The sequence below is a fragment of the Porites lutea genome, chromosome 9, assembly GCF_958299795.1.
Source record: "Porites lutea chromosome 9, jaPorLute2.1, whole genome shotgun sequence".
In the NCBI taxonomy this organism is placed as follows: domain Eukaryota; kingdom Metazoa; phylum Cnidaria; class Anthozoa; order Scleractinia; family Poritidae; genus Porites; species Porites lutea.
Genome location: NC_133209.1, coordinates 3,375,001 through 3,397,264, shown reverse-complemented (window position 1 = coordinate 3,397,264; position 22,264 = coordinate 3,375,001). Strand labels below are relative to the sequence as shown.

Below are 22,264 nucleotides of genomic sequence, written 5' to 3'. Positions count from 1 at the left end.
CTCCCTTCCCCTAAAGTAAACGAGGCTGGTGGGCGACTGTTTATCAGGCCACCTAACCTAATATTCTAAATAGTACACACTTACTTTACATAAATTAAGATTCAGTACAAGGAACTAGCAAAGTAAGTCGCAAGCAAGTTAAGTGTGCAAGAATAAATCTCAAGTTATTGTCAGTAAGGTAAGAATGATCAAGGTAGTTTCAATAACTAGAATGTTCTTTTTCAGATATGCTTTCTTAGAATATAATTGAGCTCCAAACGGGTAAGTAACGGATTGCAGAGTAACAGTGGCTTAAATACTGTAAGCAGTAGTGTGATCGAGTGATAAGACTCATGAATACAGCCTCAGTCGTGTTTAAAAGGTCCACAGTACAAAGAGAACCCCGCAAAAAGATTTTTCTTTATACCTTAGCTGAGTGAATTGTTGAGAAATTTAAGTAGATTGTAATCCGTTTAATTGAAGTAAAAGCAGGCGAAAGTTTCGCCGATCTGCTACTCTACAATGACCCTAGCAACTAACAGCAGCACAGAACAGAGCTGTCCAGACTGTCACAGTGACTCTTGTTTATGAAACAAACTTTGGATCATTTTCAGCAGCTGGGCACCAAACCTTATATAAAAACAGTAACAGAATACAATATACAACACCTTATATATTTCACTGCACCAAAATTACCCTGTTTTGTTTGCTGTGTCACTAAATAACGCAATTTAATTAAAATAGCTCATTACTAAAAGTCCTTCTTACGAACGCTTTCTTTAACATTTGAAAATTATGTAAAAAGTTTTTGTTGTCTTTTGTGTATGACTTACAGAAGGCTTTAGTAAGACGTCGTTTTATTATACATTGTTTTGAAGAAAATAACGACAAACACATCGTCGCACGGAACCTGAATTGACATTGTTTTTGGAAATCTGGCACACAACCTACAGATTAGTTAGTTATCTGCTAGCAGATAACTAACTACAATAAGTACTTGCTGAGAACATCTCCTCCTCGTAGTCAATCTCGTCTCAGAATCGAAAGCTCTCTAATGTTAAGGGAAAAACCCGAAAAGGAAGGGGTCGTCTCAGTGAAAGTCGAGATAGGTCTAAAATTCTGGTCACTTTTCCACAGTACAGAATACAGGTCACCGTGATAGAAATAAAAAGGAAAGGGGACTCCTGTCGCGAGTTCAGAGTGATAGATTTAAGAAAAGAGCAGCACGAGAAATTCGTTCGATAGATGAAAATTCTAACATGACTCCGAAGCTTTAGAGTCAAAATTGCAAATTTATCTCGCAATTCCCAGAAGAGACTTAGACACTAAGAAAACCATACCAAATACAGAAAAATGACCAGAAAGCCTCGGAATCAGATTAGAATTTTCCCCAAGAATTTTCGTTTTTCTAACCCATTATTTACGAACCTTAGGTTCTTTGTGCAAAGTAGGCCAACATGCTTCACGATCTTGTAAAATTTTTAAACTTTGCTATTTAAAAAATTGAACCTTTGTGCCCTTTACGCTGTTTACCCTGCAAGCAGAGGCCCTTCGATCTTCAGGGAAAAGTAGGGTAGAAGAGAAAGGTAGGTCCCTTTGCTCGCAGGGTATTTATTCTTAGAATAGAAACACAAACCTGTTGCAAGGACCTGATTCTGGAGCTGATTTGTACGGTAACATAGGTAGGTAATATATCAAGCATGAGACGCAGTGTTTCATCACCAGTTGAAACACCGAGAAGACAGTTGAAAATACGACACGCAGCGGAGTATTTTTGACGAACTTCGAGGTGTTTCATCTGGGGATGAAACATTGTGTCAAATGCTTGATATTAGTTCTCAAACAAAATGATTCTAGAAGGAAAAATTAAGGATGCAAAAATGAGCAGTTTTTCATCTGATTTCCAAACACTAATTAAACATTAATTTCCTTTATGAATTATTAATGAGTTTGAGAAGTTTAGATAAATTATGTTGGCGTAACTTGGGGCATAATGCTTTGGTCGGCCAGCATCGAGCATAATGTCGGCATAATGGGCATTTTGTCAGCATAAAGAGAATAATAATAAAGCTAATATTTCCATAACAGTACTGAGAAGTTTTTGCGTTTTATTAAGGATTTAACATATTCAAAGGCTTGGTTGCTACCTTCAAGGACTGGTTGCGCTTTTGCATCACTTTGCAGGCTGCTATAAATTTACAAAAAAAATCCATCAAAGCCTATTAAAAAGCCCCAGACCCATCCAAAAATATATTCGATTATGAGCCCCCCCGGATATCAACCCCCTTTAAATGTATTGGAATGAAAATTCGATTTATTATGACGTTTTGAAGCTTGATTAAAAACCAGTAAATGCAAAAAGTATTTAGATCATGATTGCCACTTATAAATTTGTTTATAAGCTTTGACCCCTTACAAGCCCAGGGCTTATATAAGCGACAGTTTACGCTGTTCAAGCGTCTAATCAGAAGAGCTCTTTATCATTTAAAGCTCGATAATCAGCCCAAAGGACCCATGCATTATCAAGCTGCTCAAGACTGGAGCAGTCTAGATCTGTGCTTATTAAGGAAATCAAATAACCTCTTAAGCGTATTTTTTATAATTATTTTCAATGTTGTTAAACTTTGAACAGTTTTGTATCTTTTAAGAAAATCAAATGACTTTCTGACTTTTTACCGCTAACTTTATAATCTTTTCTGCTGATCTTTTTAATAGTTCTTTGTGATCATTTAGGTTTTTAGTGCAGGAAATTTTTTGTGGCTTTTTATCGTTTTATCCTTCTTTTTATATCCTCTGTTTTCATGACCTCTCTGAAAATCACCCTGTTGAGAGAGTCTCCTGGTTAAAAATTATTATTATTATCATATAATTTTTTTTTCATCGAAATGAATTACATGAGCTCATGAATTAAAATACTTGTAAATATTTTTATTACTATCATTATTATTATTATTATTATTATCATTGTTATTATTATTATTATTATTATTATTATTATTAACTTTAGAACAGACGTCAAAAAAGGTGTCAATGAGCAGTAAAAATAAAGATACCTCAACAATATTTTTCAGTGAATAAACAGCTTACTTCAATCTTTCCTTTCATCTCCCTTTCTTCTGAATAAAAGCGCGTACACGCATTGAGACACCATCAGCAGTAACAGCATGTAAACCCGACGGAAACGCGAGTATAAGGGATGCGTTTAAGCGTATCCGCAGAAACTGAAACATGACGTATACACGTGTTTCCCGCAACGGTTAGTTACAATTCCACCTGTGGATATCCAGGTTTCCGTGAGGTAACCGTTACAAAAACGGAAACGGAAACACCTTTTTTCAACCTGTGTAAAAGTCACATGATTTTTCAGTTGTTTTTCTCTGGCCTGTTTGACTGAATCGCGTTCAACTAGGTATGGTTTGAAAGATCTCGGCCCCCTTCCACAAGTTACGTCTCAAAGTTGTCTGTGACCGTTACAATTTGCTGACACGGAAGTGGTTCTGCGAGCGTCGTGATTGCTGAAGCTCCCTAAACTCTACCCTTCAACGTAAGAGTGTTAAAATGGATTAAGTGAAGGTTTGTTTTGCTCTTTTGAGTCTTGTACGTGACGTCTCAACCCAACTTCCAAACGTTTGTGTCCCGGCCATTTACAAATATTACATCTGAAATAAACGCACTTTCAGTGCGAATTTTGATTTAAACCCTCGTCACGGAGAGTGTAGGCTTACTTAGATAACAGAAATAACATAGTAGCATTTTCAGCGAGGCAAGAAGAATTCGTGATGGACGATTTAGTCTGGTCAAACGAGGCCAACAATCAAAGCGCATTAGCCGATGGAGAATGTGCAAGACCGTGACTTCCTTGGTGCTGAAAAGCGGTCATTGGTCAACTTAATTCCGATAGACGAGTTAAAAGGGGAAGAAAGCATCGTCTTTGCTATTTGTGCTCCAACAGGTGAGGAAGTCAGAACCATTCGTTGAACTAAAAGAGGCAATATTTAATCTCCACTGGAAAAAACGGGTAAGAAAATGATGACATGTTAATTTACTATATTCTGCCAAAACAACCCAGGCTGAAGACGTAGAAACCTATCTGAACAAGGATAGCTAAGGATCTTGGATCCTCTATCCAAATCAACGAAAAGTCCATTGACAAAGCGCGCTGTCTCTTTCCAATACTCAGGTGTAACACTCAGTAAAGATCTGTCCTGGGGTAATCACATTAAAAATATTTCATGAGCAAGACAAACCGGCGACTTGGACTTCTTCGAAAAATCAAACATTTTGTACTATTACACACTCACTTTTTCATCCTCTAATTCTTCCTCTATATGACTACAATAACGTCATTTGGGGTGACAAAAACAATACTAAATTTATGAACGATCCTGAGCTAGAAAATTGGAAACTACGTACCAACGACTCGTCTCGTACTTGTTTGTTTTTCGTACCCGGCTTTGCTCCTCGGCTGAGACAAACCTTTTTAGCAACAAACATTATTGCGAATCAATGTTTTATAGTTAACACTGTCTGTCGATAAAGATAACTTTCTATGACTCCTACATGTAGCAGCAACAGGACAAAAAGTATGGCCTTGCACTGAGATACTTGACCACTTGCCTGTATTTTGGTTACCGTTATTCCTACGGTTCATAAAATTCAGTGTTCAAGGTCAAATGGGAAACGTAAAAAACAGCAATTTTTTTGCTTTCTCTCTCGTTTCGAAATGCAGCTACAGTCGAACCGCGTTACCGATAAGGACACTGAGGGGACCATAGACAGTGTCTGTGTTAACGGGGTGACGTATGTTAACTAAGTAAAAAAATAAATATTAAAAAACAATATGAAACAATTAATACTGAACATAGCATTGACAAACTAAACGTTTCTAACTTACAAATGGCCATTACTTTTCGGACAATGTCTAATATTTAGATTTAGCTATAAGGCTAAAAGCGAGGCGTCCCTTTATATTCTTTTAATTACTGAAAACCAAAAATTATACTTAGCTGATTTTTTAAAAAAAAAAAAAGGAGAAAATTATAAATCTAGTTCCTCTAATGGTGTGTTAACTTTTTCCTTTTTTTTTTTTTGGCAGTTTTCACACTTTATTATGTGCTTGAATAAAAATGCACAATATTAAAAGACCTGAATTATTCAGAGTCCCCTTCCTCTTCCCCCATCTCGAGGTTAACCGTCGTTTTAGGAGACCTTTGAGTCTCAAGATTATTGATACATGGTAAGACAGTAAAATAAGGGCGTTTTAAAGTTTTAAAAATAAAGTCTCGTGGATAAACTCAGATAAACGTATCATTAATGTCGTGGGTAGCATGGGAGGATTAAAAACGACTAAATCAATCGTTATCTTGGGAGATTCTCAAAAAAGACAAGGAAGAAATGAAAGACTCTTTCAGACGGAGCTAACAATAATCGTTGACAAATCATCGCCAACAGCTCCTTGCTCTGCAAGTGGCATTTATCCCTACAATCACAAAAAACCCCAATATCAATGACTTTAATGGCGTAGAAAAACGGTTTTAAAGATGGATACCAAAGGCGTTTGTACATGGTATAACGAGTCTTACACAAGTCTTTAGAGAATACGCTAAGCGATTCACAGACTCGACTCAATTTTGGAGCGGCGACATACCATATTACGCATATCATCTTCTTAAGAACGCCGAAAACGAAACCGGAACTCGAAAATTAAAAGGGTTATTCCCTACAATTCAAGTGCAAGTTAATTATATATGAAATGTATTAGTTTACTCTGTCTAGAAAGTTCTCATTGCTGAAAATTCTGAATGCTTTTTAGTAATAGAGGAAACTTACTGAACCAGAACTTGACCGGCAGACTTGATAATTACAGTCAAACCAAGCTCAAGCGTACCCCCCAAGATTCTATTAATGAATTGATTATTTGAAAAATGAATCCGTTTGTCGTTCCCGTAACTGGTGTCAAATTCAAAGCGGCATTTCTGCATGCGTAATGAGCAGTGAATATTTTACGAGAACTTCTCTGTATTTGGTCAGATTGGAAATCTTTGAATGGATTAAGCTTCTTAGAAGACATTTACATCAATTTCAGGAAAATGGAGCTGGTAGAAATTTCATAACTGCCTCGCGTGTGAATTCACGGCTCATTACACATGCAAGAATGCAGAGATCAATCCGAAGTCTACAACTAGCAACGGATTCAACTTTTGAATAATAAATTCATTAATGTATTCTTGGGGGGTACGCTTGACCTAGTTTGACTGTAAGATATCAGAGATACGTTCCGTTTGGTTTCATTTGTTCCAGTAGATTCCCGCTGTATTGTACTTTCAGTTTTGATGCAAAAATCATCTATGGGCTTAACTGCAGAATACCCTGCCACTCCAAAACACATCTAGAATCCGTGGCTACGCGGCTACGGAGCTACACCCCTAGGATGCTAAGTGGCTAAGTGGCTACGTGGCTACGTGGCTACGGAGCTACACAGCTACGCAGCTTAGTGGCCTGGCGACGGCTTGGTGACCTGGGCACAACATGAATATATCTCGTTCTTTAATCCATGACCCGAAACAAGCGCGCTACACATGAATATATCTCGTTCTTTAATCCATGACCCGAAACAAGCGCGCTACACATGAATATATCTCGTTCTTTAATCCATGACCCGAAACAAGCGCGCTACACATGAATATATCTCGTTCTTTAATCCATGACCCGAAACAAGCGCGCTACACATGAATATATCTCGTTCTTTAATCCATGACCCGAAACAAGCGCGCTAAACACGAATATATCTCGTTCTTTAAACCATGACCCGAAACAAGTGCCCTGGTTTCGGCTCATGGCTGCAAGATACAACTTATCACACACAATGCCCTCGATCAAAAGCTATGTTTCTTCCACTCTGATTACTATCACTGCGTTCATGGCTGGAACTGCAACTACACTGAAAACTGCAACACAAGAAATGCCACTCAACATCTATTCAATCTTCGTTGGCCCTCCAACAACTGGAAAATCACAAGCAATCAAGGAATGCGCTATATCACCCATGGCCAGTGTAACGGCAGAAGCAGATTCTGCAAGCCCTGTAATCCAGAAATGTACCTCGTCGGGACTGATAAAAACAGTCGCGGACAACAACAGAGGGTTCCTTTTGTCAGCCGAGATTTACGACGTCCTGTTCAAATTGCTAAAGTCTGACGAAGAAAATGCCACTGGCGATGTACAAGCGCTATGCCAACTGTTCTCTGGAGAAGAGGCCTCCTACCGGTATGCCACTGAAAAAACGCGGGAAATAGCAGCAAACACGCCTTTCTGCATCTTAGGGGCAACACAGATTCCATTTGCCGCCCGTCTAGTCGCCCTATTAGATCAAGGACACGGTCTTTTAGACCGATTTTTAATTCATTACATTTATGTAATCATTTGGATGACTTAATTTGAGCATTTCCACTTTCTTTATAATCCTGGAGTGCCTATATCTTGTCTCTCAGGAAGCGTTTTTTGGTGACTAATTAACCATGTAGAATAAACAAGCTGCATACACGAAGGAGATTCTTAAACTGCAAACTCAACTTTCCTTTTCCCAGGATTTCGCGGAATTGCCCATTTCGAAACATAGAAGCTCCCACAGCCACTTGAAAAGTTTTATTTTCTCTCCACTTTCAAATCTGAATTTGGTGTATGTGTTTTCCGGCATGAATGTAAACAACGTTTTGAAAAGGTTGCCGAAATTTCAGAAATTTGCATAGCCATTAATGCATCAGGTTCCCGTGATGTCGTTACACCTTTGTTATTTTGATAAACAACTTTTTAAAGATTGCTCTATATTGCCGCGTCATCATACTCTGCAGATAAATAAATGAAGACATCAGTTGGCTGGTAGTATTTTTCAAAAATAGCACACGACGATAATAAATTTCGCATCACGATCGCGATTTTCTCTATTCCTATCATGATTGTTGTAACGCGATTTCTTCTCACAATCTTGATTGTTGTATCGCGAATCTAGTTATCGAGATTTCTCTATCCCGATAGCGATCGCTGTATCGCGATGTTTCTATCGTGACCGTGCTTGTTGTATTGTAATGTCTCTATCCCGATCGCGATTGTTGCATCGCGAATTCTGTACCACGATCGTGATTGTTGTTTCGCGGTCTTTCAATCACTGTCGTTGTATCGCGATTCCTCCATCACGATCACGATCGCTGTATCACTATTTCTATATTACGATTGTAATTATTGTATCGAAATTTCTCTCCCCTGATTTGGCCTCGCTTTTAAACATATGAGATCCTTCAAAACAAGTTAGGTAAAACTACGAGTTTTATGGATTCACGAAATTGAATCCTGATTATCCTTGGAAGCTGCGCCTTTGTCATCTACAAAAAAGAAAACATTCAATAACCTGATTGCTTTGAAGGAGTGATAACAGGACTCTTGTTCCGCAAATGTAACTCCCAGAAGCTAGGTGACAAACAACTTGGTGATCTCCAACTTTTTTTTCTTTTCTCCCTTGTTTTAGGTTTTGAGCGCCACTCATCATGAATACCATTGTGTTCAAAGCATCTTTCCTCCTGGTTCTCTTATCTCTCTTGCAATCCGTTTTCGCCCAGGATCCTATCAGCTCGTGCGATGGAATCTCGAACGGGACCCGCTCTCAAATCTGTCTGTCGGGACAGTGCCCACTACGATGCTACACAAATTTGTCAGACGATCCGAACTGCGATCAAGTGTGTGTGCTGAAGCCATGTGCTGCGCTAAGCTGCAAATCGACCAATTGCCTGCAGCGCTGTTTATCAGGGGGTGTAAATCGCTGGTGTGTACAGGCGCTGATTGCACGCAAACCTGCTTGGAAAACTGTTCTGAAATAAACTGCACAGTGACGGCAAAGTGCAACCAGCAGTGCGAGAAGGGGCACTGCGGCTTACGTGGCATGGGTTATGGTGTGGTGGAGCAGACCTGCGCTGAGAACTGCAAAGATGTGAAATGTAAGGCTGACAGCTGCAGACAAACCTGTGCAGGAGACGGGTGCAGTTTGGAGTGTCCTATGGGTAAGTGAAGTAATATTCTAGTCCTCGGAATAACCACAGGCAGATCTTAGGTGGGGGTGTCCTTTTGATATCGGTGAAACCCTCGCTTATTCTTCGACCTAACCAGGAGCTACGTTAATGTGCCACTGCCCTAATCCTAATTCTGACCTTGTATCTGAGGTGATCCCCTCCCCGCCGCCCCCTCACCCAATCGAATTCCTCGACCGAACGGGAATGAAATGTTGAAATAAAACCGTAATGATCACATATATCTGTTACAGGTTCTAGAGAGTGCACACAAGATTGCAAAGGTCCTTGCAACATGAAATGCGAAGCTTCCGAGTGCGAAAGCACATGTACCGGTGGTAGATGCAACTTAGAATGTAGCAACAGCGAATCAAACCTCTGCGAACAAACCTGTGCTCGTGGCGCCTGCGAAGTCAAGTGCACAGCGAAGAAATGTGAAAGCTCATGCACGGGAGGTCATTGCACCCCGTTCACCTGTACCGCTGATAATTGTACCCAGATTTGCGGTCAAAACTGTACCTACATGAGGTGCCAATCAAAGCAGTGTGACCAGTCGTGCACCAAAGGGAATTGTGATATGTACTGTGAGACCGGAGCAGAGATGTGTGTGATGTCATGTCCCGGAGGAAACTGTAAACTGCACTGCGACGGACAGAAGTGTAAACGCGACTGCTCTGGAGGTGGATGCTCGTATTCTGGATCGGGCGAAGAAGTTAGCACCAGTACCCCATCGCTAAACAGGCCAAACAGGCCAAACAGGCCAAAACCACCCAAGGCTGGCGCGCCGAGGGTCGTGTCCTTGCATTTTACGTTATTTCTGCCTGCGATAGTATATCTCATTTCCTGTAAACTAATAATTTAAGCAAACAGTTGGCATTGTTATTCTTCACAGTGTTAAACTATAAAGACGAATTTAGACTGTCAGCTTTAAATAGAACTGACAAGAGATGGCGCAATTTGTAAATTAAAGTAGTACATCGAAAGGCCACCAATTATATTTATGCATGGTGGTACATGGCTAGCAAATCTGTCACGCAAACCATTATGGCACACGGACAGTAAGGGTATAATAAGAAGTAAGGATCACGAAAAAGGTTACTGCGCACTGTTTAATGTCATTGCCTTTATCCAGTAGAGTAAATGATAAAGAAACAAACACCTGTCTCCAGAACTCTTCCTTGTAAGATAAAAGTCTTGGGAACGACGTTGATAAGGAAGTTTGTTGCCGTTACAAAGTGGTTTCTCATGCTTCAGTCTTCAGCTTCTGGGAGGTACCAACCCTCCCCCTTCCCCTAAAGTAAGCTATCTAGGTACGTTCAGCACCAAAGGGTGTGTTTTTTTTTTTATCCCTGCTGGTTTGAAATTGGGTACTATATACTTTAACCATTTTGGATGAAAAACAGTGTAAGGTTATTGTGATCACTGGAAACAGGGTCTGAAATTAGTTATGTGTTTCTCCTTTGTAGTTTTGTACTTTTCAGAACAAATTTTCAGGTCTCAAATAAGAAGGGCATTTTACTGACACTGACATATTTTGTCCTGAAGTGGGGTCAGGGTTTAGAAGACAAGCCGCATACTCCTCTTTCTGTCCCTCACATTCTTCCAGGAGTATCCCCGGGTTTCAGCTTCGACACGTAGTGTGAGTTTTTATGAATATCTTAAAAAATTCTTCGTGGATGTCTTTTTGTTTTGGTTAGCATGTTCCAGGCGTTCAGATAGCCATGGAGTGCGGCGAGAAGTCAGGCAGTGGAAAAAATCCCTATCACCACCCCCTCGCTGCCTTTCTTTGTCACATCTCTTTGCCCCTTCTCTACAATCTGAACACTTGTAACAGGCTTTGTTTTGGTCAATAGATGTATTTAATAATTTGTAACCGACGTTAACCTTACCTTCCCAGGGGAGTAGCCAGCCCATAGACCTGTTGGCATGGGCCTACAGATGTTTGGTTTGATCACGCTACCGCTTGTAACAAAATAAAACTAGGCGTTGTTGGGGTGAGCTAAAAAGCTTAACAGCTCAAAGTGTTGGTGAGGTCAGCACGTACAAGTCATGCGTGCAATTTTCAGGATGTGTGGAAATGAAAGTCCGCCAGGCCTACAACTAGTCGAAAAGCTGGCTACCCCCCAGCTTCGCATCCGCTGATGGAATGAATAGAGCGTTTTCACTCACATGACCAGCATCTATGCAAACTAATGGCAACAAAAGAACGTGTTTACATAAGAAAAGAGATCAACTCCCACAGGATTGGTTTGGAACACCAACATGGCCGCCGTGACGTCATGTGAAAACGCTCTATAGGCCATTTGCACGATGACATCATTTTACTACTGCGACCAGAATCCTTCAGGGTTTTGCTTTCTTGTGCAAATTAGGGCTTTAATTATTTAAACCTCACTGGGATTACACGATTTAAATATCAAAGGCAAAACGAAAAGGATTCTGGTCGTAGTAGTAAAATGACGCCATCGTGCAAATGACCTGTGCCAGAAATAGTATGGAGTTAATGACGTTTTTCTTTTTTTTTTTTTTTCTTTCCTTTTTTTTTTTTTTTGGAAACAAAAGTTGTAATGTTTTTAATATTGAAACCAGACAGTTTCCCTTTCAAAAATTCTTTTTCCCTTCCGTCTAACATAAAACGTGCCTGAAGTTTAAAATTTCCATCTATATATAGTCAGAACAAATTATTTTTGTTCAACTTCAGTGTTAGCTTTCCTTCTCATCTTGTTTCGTTTTCTGACCAGCCTTATTCTTTCTCAGTCTGACGTAATAAACCTGAAGTTTAAATTTCCCATTTAACTATATAGCTAAATAATAAAGTCATCGACTAAAATATCTATGCCAGTCCAACCTGTTGGCTTTCAGTTTTCATAGTTTTGTTTCATTTCCTAACCTTACCGTCATTCGCTGTTATTTTCAAAGATTTCTAGTTTCGAACAATTAACCCTCTCCTTGAGTTTATAATACTTTTAGGCGAACAAAAATGGTAACGCTAATAAAAGTCCTACATTTATCATTCTCTCTTGTACGCAATTATGACGTCTAAGAAAATATGAGAACTTATCACTAATTCATTGGCACTTTTCATAAGCTGTGGCGACTAGCTTTGTGTATTCTCCCTGTTTTGTACCAGTGCTTACTCCCCCGTAGTTCCATCCAGTTTTCAACACTTAATAGCCTGCTCAGCCGGCGGATTACGTTTTTGCGCGTGTGAGAGTTAAAGCCGCGAAAAGCGAGCACCATCTCAGAGCGTCCCCTAGTCCCCATTCTTCGCACGGTTTCGCAGCTTCTCTGCCAAAACTTTGCTCGCGCTAAGGATCCCGCGGCTACGCGGGCTAAACACTTAAAATGGAGTGAGCTCTCATGCCGGTCACCTATGAGTGACATGTTCTTGCGTGCAATCCCGTACAAAAGAACGACCATTTCTGAATACTTTACTAAGCAGAAGCGGGCGCCTTAATTTAAAGAAGCACGATTTTTTACGCTTAGCTTTGTTTTCTATCTTCTACAATTGGACATTACAAAGAAAACACTTATCCACTAGAACTCCACATGCAGTTTTCGACATGTGTTGTGTACTGTACGCGACAAAAGGTAAAGGAACAAACAAACATTTACAAAGCATAAAGTGAGGCGTGCAAGCTCCAGTAAGCAATGATCAAGTCTTGTGTGGTCGCTTATATTAGTCATTCTTGTAAGTGCCCGCTTGGCCAGCTCTAGTTTGCGGACGCTTTTTGTTTCCCGTTGGACTGTTTATTTACGAAAGCTTCGATGGTGTGAACATTTCCGATGGTGTGCGTTTAAGGAAAATATTTCTATTTTTCACGTCATTTATAAAACTGTTCCCTTTGAAAGCTTCAATTGTGTAGCTGTATTAGTAGAAATACCAGCACGATTTTTCTCACCATATACCCATATTTTTAAGAATAAGTGACAGCTTCGATATTTTACCACAAATTTCCTACTGCAAAGAGATAATGATAAAATAGATATATAAACAAAAAAAACATATGTATTATCACATCCTCGGCAGTACGTCATATGGGTTTGGAATTAATCGCATATTTCTCTTTTCGTGTCAAATAAGACGCTTTTCAGCACAAAACGATATTCGTCTGTTATGTTAAATCGTTTCTTTACAACTTAACAAACGATGTTAAGAGCAGTTTTTTTGATATGTCTTCATAAATTTCTCTTTTCCATTACGCATAAATTGAGGACCCTTTTCATCTGTCCAATTTTGACAAATTTAAATTTATCGATGTGCGTCATAAGCTCGTAATGCAAAAATTAATCGCAAAGGGGCTTTTCTAGTATTATTTATCGTCGCTATTTGACCGTTCGTTTTCGATCATTATCAGTTTACTAGAAGGATTTAACTCAACCAGCATCTCAAAAATCGAGATATTTGAAAATCGAAGTCTTTTATTTTGGTGAGTAAAATCCTTTTATTATTTTTATGGCGCATTATGCATTATCTTCGGTGCGGATTCTCTTTATCTTTATTCCATTATTTGCCGGGAAAAGCTATTTTTTTACATTAGCCCCCACATAGTGCTTTTTTTCTCGGAAAATATCGTAAATAGCCCATTGTTGTGGCACGTTAGTGTTTGGAGATGAAAGAAACTAAATTGGGTTGATTTGCTTTGCTCTTTCAAGGTTGATGGCGCGGTTTTAGGTCAGCGAAATGTAGACAAGCGAGTGCGCGACCGTATCGCTGCAATCACCGCAATTGCGACCAAACATCAGAAAGACCTAGCTGCAGTTTTTAGTCCCAATGGTACAAACGAACGAAAGTGTTTTCCATCATTTATATTTCAAAGCATAAAGCATATGCATGTCGATGAATGCAGGTCAGAGAACATAATAAATCTGAATTTTCATCGGCGTTTGAGGTACACACATACACTGCAAAAAATCCTTGAGTTAATACACTCACAGTTTCGAATGTGAAAGCCAGCGACGAGTGATCATCGTCGCGGTTTTCCCTAAAATTATAAATCTCACTAAAGTTTACGCAACACCGCCCAGTTTTACGCTACATTTCGACACCGTGTTATCAATTTTACACTGTTAAATATTTATCAAACGTCAGAAATCAATTTCCCCATCGAGGGCAAAACTCCAATTTGTTTTTATCGTTTTCATTCGGCATACCAACCGCGTCTTATAAGCTTTAGCAATACACTGATAAATTAGAGTTTAGGGAAAATTTAGGGGAAAAATACGATTAAAATTCCATTTTATATACATAACGATGTCGTTTCTTTTGGTGCAAATGTCGAAATATTAGATTTTTAAAAAGGCGAATACTAGAAAGAAGTAAATTGATATGTTAAAATATTTAAAAACGAACTTTTATCAGCTGGCATTAAAAAAGGTTGACTGGGTGAATTAGCAGGACAATGGAGAAGATATCATAAATTTGCAGGCAGGTGGCCTAGCTAGTTTTTTTAGGAAAAGACTCGAGACAAGACTCAAAATTTCGGCATTCTGTATAAAATTGTGAGAAACGAAAAGTACCATGTTGAAACTCTGCTCTAGAGGTTTCATTTAAATGGTCACATCGTAGGATTTCATCCACAGACTCAAAAGTTAGGACTACGCATGCGCACAAGGTGAAACATTATCATGAGCACTAGTGCAGTTAAGAGGTTTCATGTTTGATTTTGTCAACACTAAAAAGTAGGCTGAATAATATGACGATGACGTTTTCACAATTCCCTTCGACGTTTTCTATTGTCCTCTTCCTGATTCTCAGATTCGCCATTTTCCTCGGCCGGATTCCCAGGGGAAGCTAATCATGACGAAATATTCAGGGGCAAATTCGTTTCATGCAGAGTTTACAAGAAGAATGGCGGAGCTGGAGCTCGGGGCCGGGAGCTAAAGGCTCGGTGTTCGGGGTTTGAGGGCTCGGCGCTGGGCTCCGAGTTCGCGCCGACCCTGTACATGTCTTCAGAAGATTTGGATCGTGGTTCGGGAATAGGGCTCGAATCGGAGCTGAATCTCCGAGAATGTTTCGCGTCGTCCCTGTTTTCTGAAGTCTTAATTAAAAACAGGCTTTCCTTCATAGTGAATTAAGCCTATGAATATTATGTCATGGTCATGACCAAACAGGAGTGTAAAGGCCATCGCCAGAGAATTGCCAGAACGTCTTTACCATATCGTCTTCCCACCGTTTTGCATAATCAAACGAATATTTGTTTGAATCTATGACAAGCAGCATGTCAGGAAACCTTGTTTAATTAGAATAAAGCAAATTGTATATGCTAATGACGATCACGCGACATCATATTTCGCCAAATATTGCAAAAACGGCTATACATATAGAACAAAAAGACTTTCTATGGTGAACCCCAAATTGATACGCAATAAACCATCAATCAATCAACTTGTTTCCACATTTAAGTCACGTGCATTTTTGTTATCAACATACTGTCTCCTAACAAATTGTTGTCTTCAAGTTCAACCGGAAAAAATGATTTTCGCTTGACCTTGAAACGAATACGCACAAATAAAACCAGAAGAACAAACAAACAAGAATCTATGAATTTGATTGACTTATACATAAGTGTATCTAGGAGCCCAGTTTATAAAGACGACTTGCAAAACCTGAATAATTTACAAAAGATGCTTACAAGCCGTGAAGCGCTAGATATAGCTTTCTCGTTTACCGCACTCGCCACGAAAGTGATTTTACAAAAATAAAACGTACGTCATTGTAATTTCTACTACAGTTGATGATCAGCATTGATAAAAACTACGTCATTGAAACATTAAACGGCCCGTGAACGCTGGAACGTGCACATTTGTATGTCCTGTTTCCCTGCTTGCAATAAATCATTTTGTTGGCACTTCAAATCTTTCATAGAGAAGCTTCTCTTGGTAAAATTGAAGCAGGTGCATGTTCGAGCCAAGATGACGTCAACAAACCCGCAATTATCCGGTCGCCCAGGACAAAACGTGTTTCAGGTTTCAGACCATTTCAGTCCACAAACGTGCTTCAGACATTAATAAAGTAAGCATTTGGTCACCTAGCTGACGCAAATATAATGTAAAAAGAACTGACTACAGCAAGAAAACTTTAAGACTTCTCTCATGCCAGCTTCGCTGCCTTAAATATATCGCCATTTCAATTGTTAATGCTCTTCATGTTTACAAAAAAAAAACACTTCATAACGCATTGGACAATATGAATTACATGCGTCAAAGCTCTTCGAATTCATGAGTTTAAACAATACGTAGTAATCATAACAACAACAAAAAATCCTTACTCATGGCAGTGCGCTGAAAAGGAGCCTCAGGACTTCTACGGAACAAATGCTGTAGCTGCATAAAGGCAAGTCATTAAAAAAAAAGCTAAATTTAAAATCAATTTGATGTTACCTGCATAAAACCTTAATTATTATTTTCATGTTTGGATAACAAGGTCTGTTACAGAGGTTTCTTTTATCAAATGCTTACACTTTTCCATGCCAACTGAATCAGGACGATACTCTGGTCGTTGAAGAGCTTACTATACTTAGAAGTAGATACAGCTATTAAGCTTATATAGAAATTATAATCACTACTACCCAGGGAAGTGCATTCATACACACTGGCGGCCGATACAGTTTGTTCCAGAATCGGATGGCCTTGGATGCCAATGCTCAACCACAGCTAGTAACATGAGCTGCACAAAATGCAGAAAAATACTAAATTTCAGTTCGTCAAATATTGAACAGTCAAACTCCGTAAATAAGGACACTGAGGGGGGCCATTGAAAGTAACCGTCTTAACGGGGTTTCCGTATATTAAGGGGGTTGAATTTAGAAAAAATATAAGGGCTTTCTTTCCCCAGGGACAAAGCCAACTGTCCGTATTTAAGCGGGTGTTCGTAAAGCGGTTTTTGACTGAATGCGGAGGTGCTACTAAACAGAGGTCTTATTTGAATAGCTACACCACAGAATCTTATCCCCAGGCTAAAAAGGAGTACTACGTACATTTTGACTCATGTAGCAGGAAAGATTTAACGATGCAGTATGCATTGAAGGCATAGGTGTTTGCGAACTGGACTATGTAGTAACGACCTGAGACTTGTTGGGGTAGGTGATCTTATATAGATCCTGGACGGTAAATGAAGTTACAATACTGCGCGTACTATCTACAAAGAGTGTTTACTTATTCTTTGGGAATTTGATCTTGGAAATCGTCTTGTATAAAGTATAAGTGAACATTCAGATTAGCACAATCGGAAGAGGCTGAATTCCTGCCCGTGGCCTCACTCAAAATTCCAAAATTAGTCAGGAAATATCACCTTCTTTTATAATATAAACACGTGAAGGAATTTTCTACAAATATTGGTTATTTTAAGCTCGGATAATTCGAAATAAGGCGGTTCTTGAAAGCGATGGGCAGCTCCCTCGCTCCGTCACGACGGTATGTGGCAAAACTTTAAACTTTTTTCAGGGGAAGAAGCAACGCTTAATGATGTCAAGAAAATAAGTGATCATGAAGGTAGTTTTACGGTCAGTTCATATACAGCTGTCTTTAAAATTAGAAGAATATATAGGAAAGGTCTCCACAGATACAAATGGTCGGCTAGAAGTATTTTCTACCCTATGAGTCCTGGGACCAACGGTAACTATCTTTGAGTTGAAGGAAACTTTTACATTAATTTACCAAAATTTTAAAAAAGGCCAGAAAAAAATGAATAAACTCATATGAAGCTAAATATGGATTGTTACCAAAAAAGAAGATTGGCATGGACTACAAAGTTGAAAAATTAAGACTTTTCAAGATGTAGAAACGGTGATAAAATAAAAGACAGTCCGCGTGAACGAAGGGAAAGCAGATTGCCTGTTTCTCTGAATCAGGATGAAAATACCGTAGCCTGAAATTGCAAGTTCAAAACGAACTTTCTTGTTTTGGTACGTAGCTCTTGCTGTTTCAGGTTAGACCAGCGGACTCACTGTCACAGGAATCCAAGATTTTGAAGGGCAGCTGAAGAATGATTGTAATTCTAGCCCGAGTTGTGCTTCGTACTTACTGAAAAAATATCCAATCGCTTACAAGCAAAACGCACCACGGGTCCGACATAAAATTTCGATGACAGCTCGAGCCATCATTAACCGTAACGAACAGCAAGTGTTAAATCAGGTTTTCTCGAGAATTAAACTGACAATTAATTTATTCGCTCTGACAAAGGGCTAGCACTCAAAAAACCACGAGCTTTTGATCTATTTTGGATTGGAAAAAAACTTTTATCAAAAAGATATGTTAGCTCTTGAGCAAAATATTTTAACGACAGCCGGAATCGATATACGAAAAACAACGTCAGCTACATGTAATATTGATGGTGAATTAACAGTTACAATTCACACTTTTAATGGGATATATATTTTGTTAGAATGTCTGATAATTTTATATAATTCGGGGAGTGTTTTTTAACCGTTTTCCACAATGGACTTGGCCAAGGTCTGTAAAATAACTATACTTCCCACCACCTGCCTGTTTAGAGTCTCTGGTTGAGAATCTCATCACCAACTAAAAATATGGGACAATATATTCTTTTCTTGTTTTCTTTTTTTATGTCGTGGGTGTATCTGAATCAATATAGACCCGCATGATTTGTCCCAACTTGTAGCCATGGTGTTAGTGGTTCAATTTTTTAGGTCATGTTTGTGAACGTGATTAAAAACAGGTACAACTTTAAGCTATATTTTCCGGTGATGTTATAAGCGGTTCTCGACTTTTCCGGCCGTTGTTTCTTTCGACATTTCTGAAAATTAATAGCAAAACTTGGCGCGGATAGGGAGGTCAATACAATCTTTAAAGAACTCTGACCTACGCCCCTTTTAGTGACGGTACCTGAATCGTCAAACATTTCAATGTGCTTTGTCATCATGACATTCACTAACCCAGTAAACAACTGAGCGGTTCTTCTTGTGAAGAGCTTTTTAAAAAAAACTTTCAACAACAAGAGTAGACACTAAGACTCTTCCTTTCACCCTGATTTTTATGCCCCTCGTTTAGTACTAGTAACCTTTGACAAGAAATGCTTTTCACTTTATCTGCTCCTGTCTATTGATGACTTTATTCTTGTCAGTCCCAAAAAGGTAGCGGCAAATATTCCAGGTCTCATTTTAAAAGGTGGAAATGTCGATATTCACTGAGTCAGTTCAGTTGATCTCTTAATTATCCATTAGATAGCGAGTTATTCATTGCGTAACGATATCTCCTGTGAGCTGTGACGTTCTGTGACGTCATCATCAGTCGCTTATTTTACTTCTCGATACTTCCGACTTCACTTAAATGTCAGTAATTTTCAACGTTTCGCCACTGCTCATAAAAACGTCGAGGTGAGCAGTGAAATATATACTAGATGCTTGCAACGCTAGATTTTCACAGTGATTTCAGGATTTGTCTGTTAATTTACATACTAAGATCAACATTCAAAAATAACAGGAGAAATGAATCATGAAAATATTAAGCTATGTGATGCCTTCACTGGAGCCAAGAAGAGATAAAGAAAAATATCTTACGAGTGTTATGGAGCTAAGACAAGGTAGGGTGAAAATATGATACGATATTAAGTCACAGACGATCAATATATACAGCATTTTCTTCACAAATCTTCATTTTCTCCACAAATCTCGATACTCTCATTTGACTCAATGAGAAAGTGAAGTTAACAGTTGTGCAGTCATAAAGCTATTTTATGGACGTTTTCGAATGTTTGAGAGTATATGCTGTTCCAATTTTCTGGCCACTTTCTTGAAGAAGATTTATTTCCTTTGTTCAATCTAGAATATTTTAATTCGCTATCATCTCTTGTGAAGATACAGTAATATACAGAAAAATCTTTCTGTAAAAGAAAGATTTGGTGAAAAACAAAGGACAGATCCAGTAAATTGTCTGACGACTGTATTCATGATATAAGTACAAAATGCTTTAGTCTGGCTATTATGCTAACTGTTTTACCCCTTTTACAACCATTAAAGTGATTCTTCTCAAATCATTGTCTATTAGTACCCATTTTCAGCTAATTTTTGCATCAAAGAGGAATGAATTTGTTAGTGCAAAGTTTGAAATTTACTTGGCGGGTGAGCAGTGGTTGTCAGTTATCGATGTTCTAACATAACTGCGTCTAGCACGACAGGCCCTTACTTCATATTTTGTGCTGGCTTGTTATCATCTCCCTGTCTTCTGTGTAGTTACTGCCGGGCAGGAAGTACTAACACAAAATTTTTCATTGCAAATGCGTTAAAGGCACCTTAACTGATTTCGCTTACAGTTCTACACATTCGACAACAACATTCTTCCGTTATTCTCAGATTATTGATTAGAGACTAGTAATACTTCTGAAATAATCAATCCAAAGAGCTTCTGGGGTTGAGAAATTATTTAATATAATTGCAACTCCTTTTTGCGCGCTCTTGACCCGTACGAAGAGAATGGCTTCATTGTTGAGTTCGACACAGAAAATCTTGGGCTGTATAGCGACACACATTTCGTCATCATTTTCCACAGGACTGAAATAGAAAGACACGACGTTATCATTCCTTCCTACGGTCTCTGAACTGGAACATAGATTCTAATATCTTTTTGCGGCCGAGGATTATATAATCTCAAGTTAAGTGGCTTAATTGTATTTATTTTTGTCGCGTAATATTAGGCCTATCAAAGGCTTCACTCAGCAACTCAAGCGTGCAGGCCTATGGCCCCAGTTGCATGAAACTGCAGTTGCATAAATCAGTGAGTCGGAAATCGAGTTACCGTATATATTCGGCTAAGGGACGTGGCGTCTGAAAGAAATTACTGGTCAGGAATGATGAAAAAATCCTGAAGAAAATTTAAGTTAGCACCCTATTATTAATTAAGAGTTCCGGTCCACCTATCTAAGGTATAAAAACGGTTAAAGAAACGGTATTGCATTAAGAGTCCTGCGACGAGTCATGGTCTTTATTGCCAGTGTGGTTTCGGCCAAGTATAAAGACAAACCACACTGACATCAATGCTACATCATTGAAAGTGTTGCTCAAAATAGAACCGCAAAAAGCGAGCCCTATCCTTTGTAGGTAGGTGCAAAAAAAAATTGGCTACTTTGAATTCCAGAGCTGTCTACATTTCTTAGTTGGAAAAGCCTACCCTACAAGCGTTTTAAAGTATAGGCTGCAACACAGCCCGATCGTATACTCAAAATTCTATTTACAAGAGTTTTTAAAGGAGCAACGTTTAACATGCACAATATAGCCTATTAAAGTCATCGGAACTTTACATAAAAGGACTACTGTTCAGTCTTGCTGGTCAACTCAGTGGGAGACGTCCTTTGAGAGCGGGTACAACAATTTAGCAACCACGGTCACACGGGTCTGGCCATATCTTTTCATATCTCAAGGGCCCTTCTTAGTATTTTTGCACTTCCTATACACAACATTTCCATTCAAACCTTCAGAGATTGTTCCCAAATCTTCTACAACAATATTCTTATCGTTATTATTATTATATGATTATGATTATGATTATTATTATTATTTATTATCATTTTGAACATAGTTGACTTCAAATAGCTTGCTAAAATGATTGTCGCCGTGGTGAATTGTTTAAACACACGAAACACTGACGTATTTCCGGTTAAAGAAAGTAGCTGTGGCTATTGTTGTGGTAATTCGAGTTGGTCGTGAATGAATTTTTTTTTGCGTGTGGCGGTAAATCATGAATGCTTAACGCTCCATTTCGTTGCTCGGAGGTAGCATCTATCTTAACATAACCTGAAGAGATAATTCACCGGTGAGTCACGGAAATATTTTCGCTGTGTTTTATGGAGGAAAATTTGTATCCAAGGTAAGGTTTTCATCTCGAATATACGCTAAAGCGAAACACGACAGCAGGTGTATAGGTGAGCTGTTATCGCTGCCGTCTGTCACAAGTTTCAATTTCGTCGCAAAATAAAAAGCGTTTTGATTTTAGAAGAAGCATTTTTTGCTTCAGTTTGTATTTTTAGTATGATGGATGAAAAAATCACTTGAAATTTGAGAAATTTTTAAAGTGGCCGACCCGGCAAACTTTTCTAAGATGGACATCTGATATTTCAAAGGCTCTTAATAACCGCAGCTTCAACCGGAACAATTATTTCGAAGGGAAACTTTAATTTACATATGGCTGTTTCAAATCAATAAAAAAAGAAAGAAAAAGTAGAATGGTTAAAATTCACGCACCGCTCTTTGTTAGTCTGGATCTTTGCTTTTTTA

The 22,264-nt window shown here is 38.8% G+C and overlaps 1 protein-coding gene and 1 pseudogene across 4 annotated transcripts in view; both read left to right on the top strand.

The window, feature by feature from the left end:
• Nucleotides 1-8,439: 8,439 nt before the first annotated feature.
• Nucleotides 8,440-10,191, top strand: LOC140948457 (uncharacterized; annotated as a pseudogene).
• Nucleotides 10,192-13,308: 3,117 nt separating this feature from the next.
• The window catches only part of LOC140947656 (uncharacterized), a 10,435-nt gene continuing 1,479 nt past the window's right edge, over nt 13,309-22,264 (top strand). Inside the window, exon 1 of one of the 4 annotated variants that reach the window (XM_073396820.1) lies at nt 13,309-13,465. Coding sequence is in view for 2 of the 4 variants with exons in the window: in XM_073396817.1 (XP_073252918.1) it covers nt 19,491-19,578 (88 nt within the window). In the remaining 2 variants the exon portion in view is untranslated. Of the gene's footprint in view, nt 13,466-17,228; nt 17,529-19,356; nt 19,579-21,587; nt 21,804-22,264 lie in introns of those variants that run through there. The other 3 variants (XM_073396818.1, XM_073396817.1, XM_073396821.1) reach the window with 3 other exon arrangements.